The sequence below is a fragment of the Physella acuta genome, unplaced genomic scaffold, assembly GCF_028476545.2.
Source record: "Physella acuta isolate Inbredline_101_S28 unplaced genomic scaffold, ASM2847654v3 ptg000063l, whole genome shotgun sequence".
NCBI classification, from domain to species: domain Eukaryota; kingdom Metazoa; phylum Mollusca; class Gastropoda; family Physidae; genus Physella; species Physella acuta.
This window is the reverse complement of record NW_026731583.1, coordinates 1,185,001-1,191,152: the sequence shown is the minus strand read 5'-3', so window position 1 is coordinate 1,191,152 and position 6,152 is coordinate 1,185,001. Positions and strand designations below refer to the sequence as shown.

At 35.2% G+C, this 6,152-nt stretch overlaps 1 protein-coding gene across 1 annotated transcript; it reads right to left on the bottom strand.

Moving 5' to 3' along the window:
• Positions 1–1,143: 1,143 nt before the first annotated feature.
• Positions 1,144–2,034, bottom strand: LOC131950696 (uncharacterized). Its single transcript, XM_059312924.1, has one exon. It carries the CDS (start codon positions 2,032–2,034, stop codon positions 1,144–1,146), a length of 891 nt encoding a protein of 296 aa, XP_059168907.1.
• Between the last annotated feature and the right edge of the window lie 4,118 nt (positions 2,035–6,152).

The following is a 6,152-nucleotide window of genomic DNA, read 5'->3' as shown; positions in this document are numbered from 1 at the left end:
ACATGTAATGATAAAATATGTATGTGGTTTACTTGGTAAATATCACTTAAGCAACTTAAGGCCTACATACTAAATTAAGGGGAATGTATAGATCCTCTGCGTAATAAGATTTTTATGTCTTTCTTAATTAAGCTAAATACAATTGCTATTGCTTAGCATAGTCAAATGACCATAACATAGATTATCTTAACAAACAAGATCTATATGGCGAAAATGTAAAATTACAAATATTCACGTTCATTATGGGTAAATGGATTTTGTCATGCGACTTTACTAATTGAATTAATATATAATCAATTTTCTATTATTACACTTTACTATAAGCATACTTTTTCAATGCATTAAAATAAAATATTACAAAAATTTATTTTCAGTGATATAAAAATAATGAAAGAAATAAAACTAAAAAAGTAATCTATGTAGAGCTTATGACAGTTATATATAAGAATCCGCAATTTCTCACGCCCGAAACAATCCTATAAGGAAAATTTAAGCGAATTATTTTTAAAATAGATAATGAACAGCCTGTAATTATTGATCAATAATACTATAAGCAATAATTGTAGGTAGCCATTTTCTGTAGTAGCACTTTATCACACTGAGTAAATTTAAAAACAATCAAATATTTTTAATTGTTGAGACACCCGAAAATTTTTAAGCTAGTAATGAATTTACATATATCGTTCTGTTATTGTTTTAAACTTAACTGATTACTTAGGTATTGTTCTGCAACTATGTTACACTACAAATAAAAGTATCAACAGAAACCACATTTATATAGACGTTTTTGATAGTCCTATGCAATTATTGATATTTTTAAAAATATAGCACGCTTTATTAAACATGAAATTATAACTTACAAACTACTCCAATAAAAACATCAGAAAATAACACAATATTGCGTTAATATCTTTTTAAAAAATTTCGGCCTTTTTTGTTAATTTTAGTTTATGGAATCATAGATATATAATACATTAAAAATTACTTGCTTATTATTGGAAAAACATGAATGCTATGTTTATCAGTATTTGTACACAACTGAAATTTTATTCTCAACATTTCTTTTATATTCTGCGTCAGTGAAATTAACAGTATTATTTTATTTTCTTAAACAGAAAATGATTAGATATAGTTATTACTGTTTTAACTATAGACTTGCTGATAGCCTTCCCCACTGCAGTTGATCTTATCCTTACATCCACTGTGGACATGAGGTACAAGCAAGGTGTCGCTAGAGAAAACATAAGCCCCGCTACTTCCTGGACATGTACTCATCTCATACGTGTACTTGGTACATTTGTACCACTCTTGGGGCTTCTGGATGTGTTGCTTCTCATATGTTCCTATAGAGACTTGCTTAGAGCAGCCGTGTGGATGTGACACTATAAAAGACACGCCTTCTTCAAACTTGTGTGGACAATACAGGTAACTGTTGTACATTTTCTTGACTTTCTCGTACAATTCCATGTCATGTGAGGCACAAGAAAATCTGCAGGTGTCTCCCTTGATGCTCATGTCCCACATTCTCCAGCCATCTAACGTCACAACTGGACTGTCCGCCTGGTCAAAGAACAGCCTGCATGTGGCACTCTCAGCCTCGCTGTCGTCAAACACCACGTGGGTGGCTGTCATCACACCCACACTCCACCAGGTGCTTTGAGGAGTGTCTGATTTCTTACACCCCTTGCATTGACATGTGTTACCTTCTTCATCTTGATATTTAGAGATGCCGGTAATTATACCTGTTCCAGTTCTTAAGCAACTTTTACCTCTCAAATGCGAGCAAGGGTAAGGAGCATTTGTATCTGGTACAAATAGCGCTCTCTTTGGGCTAGTATAGGTGACAGCTATCCTTACTGTTAGATCTGCTGTAAACTTGATCATGTTATACAGTTCGTCAATGCTGTTTGTGATAGTGATATGTTCAAAGCTGAAATCTGTTAATGGAATAAACCCAGTGTGGTTTGGGTTTTTTTTACATGTTGTCAAGTATGTTGCCAGACTGCCTTCATCCTCTCCTGGTTGACACTCCATAACTTCGTGTTGCTCTTTAAGAAAGAAAAATAAATATAAACAGATAAGGAGCTCACTGACCAAGATCTCAGTGCAAAATATGCCATGACAAATAATATCACGGACACATGATCACAGACAAAATATCTCTATATGTTTTTAAAAAAGTAATTGTTCTTCAAGTTCGTAACATAAAACCAATGTTTTTATTGCATAATCGACACAATTGTAACTCTAACGTTTCTTTTCTAGCTGTAGGTTAGTGTACATTTGACTTCTTAAAAGTGCAGAGGTCTTTCTACGATGTAAAACAACGGGCCATAACTGGAAATCATTACTAGTTCTGCTTAGTTTGTATGCACACTAAGAATAACTTTGCTCCGCAATGACCACTGTAGTTTAAATAACCTTTTTTTTTTAGCCTATCACTAAAATAAAGTTTATCGGAGTTGATGTACAGTTTACCTGTTTCCGTCAATGTAGCACAATGCCGAGCTGTCTTTACTTTACCTAACGTAAGTTAACTAACCATCAGTTAAGTGTACTTAGGGAAATTCTACTAACATGAACCCGGATACGAACTCGAGACTTTAGGGTTACAATCTAGCGTTCTGCAACTGGGCCTACGTCAATCACCAAGGTATTACCGATATATTACAATTACTATTGATTTTAGACGATTATTGTATTGTATACGGAGAGCGGATGTTTTCTCCCTAAGGGCCTGTCTCCGTCAAGGGCCTGTCTACGAATGTTTAAATGAAGTAAATCAAAACCATATGACTATTAATGTAAACATGTTAAAATCGTCTAAAATCATTACAAATATTTTCATATTTTTCAGAAGACATTTTGTCTGCGATATATTTCCTGAGGTCTTTCGTCTTGATATAGCCTACTTGTCATTGAGATTATTTGTCCGTGAAATATTTTGTCTGGGATAATTTTTTCTGTGACCATATATTTTTTGTGTGATTTATTTATTTATTCGCGACGATTACTCAAAGGGCATAGCTTATGTTGTAATTTACCAATAAAAAAAAGTTTTAAAGGCAAGTGAAGATATAAATAGGTTTATATGTGGCATTAAGGCATGTATTTATGTAAGTAATCTAACTATTTTCTAAAATTGCATATATATATATATATATATATATATATATATATATATATATATATATATATATATATATATATATATATATATATATATATACATATATATATGTGTATATGTCTGTTTGTTTGTCTTTTATGCATTACTACACCTTTCATCCGTCGCAATGAAACTATTAGAAGTTGTTGAGAATACCCCGTGGGAAGTTTCTGTTTAACGAAAATTTCAAATTCGCAGGCGTGTTGCCCCGGTAAGGCGCGATTTTCTTTCTTTGTATACGGTATATCTGAAATAAAAGTCGATTGCGGTTAGACACCGTTCATCTGATCGCATGAAACTCTGTGGATTTGATTAGAGCAATCCAGGTATGGGTTCTGCAAAAAATCTCTTTTAATTTCGCGAAGGACGGCTCCCCGGGAGTATGCGATGTTTCTCTATTTACGGAATATAAAAAAAAAGTCGGATGTGGCTCGACACCATTCGTCCGAATGCCATAAAACTGGGGAGCTGATGAGAACACTCCAGGGGAAATTTCTGTGCAAAAATTATAGGCGATTGCGGTTTTACACCGTTCTTCCGATCGCCATGAAACTTTGTGGATTGATTATAACACTGCAGGAAATGGTTCTGCAAAAAAAAAAAATCTTTTTTTTTTAATTTAGCAAGGGCGGCGCCACGGGTGGGTGCGATTTTTCTCTATATACGGTATATAAAAATAAAAGTCGATTACAGTTTAAGGCCGTTCATCTGATCGCCATCAAACTTTTGGGAGTTGATTAGAACACTCCAGGTGAGGTTTCTGTAAAACAATATTTTTTTAAAATTTCGCAAGGGTGGCGCCCCGGGAGGCTATGTATGTATGTGTTGTTAAGGGTTATAAAATAATTTAACTGTCGAAGTATTAATGTATGTGTTGTTATTAATGTATGGTTTATAAAATAGATCTAGCAGATATTAAAAAGGTTCACTATAACAAGCTTTTAGTATGATGTTAAGTGTAATTAATTAAATGGTTCTTACCTTCAAATTTTACATCTTACCTTTAAAGTAATCTTTATACCAACGCAGTGTCGAAGCTATATAAAAATGGGATATACAACTTTTAGCATATATTTTCTTCAAATTTCAAGAAAATTATTTTACATACTATTTAAAGTACTACGGTTTAAGCAGCTTTCCGATTCCTAAAATAGATGTTATCTAATGAAAATCCACTTCAATAATTTAAATATAATGTTAGCATTATTAATAAACCCACATTTTATCATTTTGAGTTAACAATATACTCAAAAGTTGTGATATCACCGTTTCAATACGAGACCATCAATGTGGTACGCATGGGGAACAGAAGCCCCCCCCCCCCCCTAGAACCAATCGAAGGAAGATGGCGTTTTTTTTTCGGATATCAATTTAAATAAAATGAATAGTTCCCAATATTACAAAAAAACAGCTGAAAGAAACTACTTTCTTCAAATCGTCAAGAACTAATATTCAGTTTTCTTTTTTTAAATTCTCCAAGCGGAACGCGACGATCTTTTTCGACTTTTTTTTTTCGTCTACGCTGTTGTCTGGGCCTTTTCCACTATATTTTTTTTTCTTGCTAAAAATATTTAAATAGACACTTCATTTTTTGCTGCGCAGCAATCCAATTCTAAACCTTTTGTATGTAGATGCTAATGCGCGTTGTCGATTTCTTGAAATTTGGGGCTCCATAAATATAGATATGATATGATATAAATTAATCTAAATCAATCAATTACATCTAAATGTAAAGCCACAGTTTTTCAACAGTATGATTTTTATCCAGCGAGTTCCATACATTCTTTTGATTTTTTTTATAGTCATAAAAAACAGTCATAAAATGTCACTGCATTTGCATTGGAAATAGCCTTAGCACAAAGGGTGAAGAAATGTGTCAGAAAGGTAACCATATCGCCGGCATAAGAAATTAATTAATAATTTAGAAAGGTACACATAACATGTTAATGAATTTTACAGCATGATTATGAGAGGGCTTCTAAATGTTTGTGAACGTGGACAGGCTGAGGGGGGGGGGGAGGGGAAATCTAAAATTCAATTTTTTTTGTCGACGGCATCAATGGTTGACACCTTATAAGTTATAAAAGATTTTCTATTTTGATTCTTTTTCTCTTCTCATTTATTTTTTTCTCTTTTTTCTTTCGTATCATTTTTCTACCCTTTTTCCTTTTCATTTTTAAAGTTTTAATATAGGTAAATTACGCCCCTAAAAAAGTTCCGTCCAGGTCGACTCGACCCTCCGCCCAATCCCTCCCCCTTCCCCTTTCGAAACTGAAACAGGTTCTGGTAAAGCGAAATGTATTGATGGATGGATGGATGGATGGATGGATGGATGGATGGATGGATGGATGGATGGATGGATGGATGGATGGATGGATGGATGGATGGATGGATGGATGGATGGATGGATGGATGGATGGATGGATGGATGGATGGATGGATGGATGGATGGATGGATGGATGGATGGATGGATGGATGGATGGATGGATGGATGGATGGATGGATGGATGGATGGATGGATGGATGGATGGATGGATGGATGGATGGATGGATGGATGGATGGATGGATGGATGGATGGATGGATGGATGGATGGATGGATGGATGGATGGATGGATGGATGGATGGATGGATGGATGGATGGATGGATGGATGGATGGATGGATGGATGGATGGATGGATGGATGGATGGATGGATGGATGGATGGATGGATGGATGGATGGATGGATGGATGGATGGATGGATGGATGGATGGATGGATGGATGGATGGATGGATGGATGGATGGATGGATGGATGGATGGATGGATGGATGGATGGATGGATGGATGGATGGATGGATGGATGGATGGATGGATGGATGGATGGATGGATGGATGGATGGATGGATGGATGGATGGATGGATGGATGGATGGATGGATGGATGGATGGATGGATGGATGGATGGATGGATGGATGGATGGATGGATGGATGGATGGATG

What these genes read in the sequence shown, in the direction of transcription:
- LOC131950696 (XM_059312924.1), bottom strand. Translation starts at nt 2,034, where the DNA reads ATGGAGTGTCAACCAGGAGAGGATGAAGGCAGTCTGGCAACATACTTG.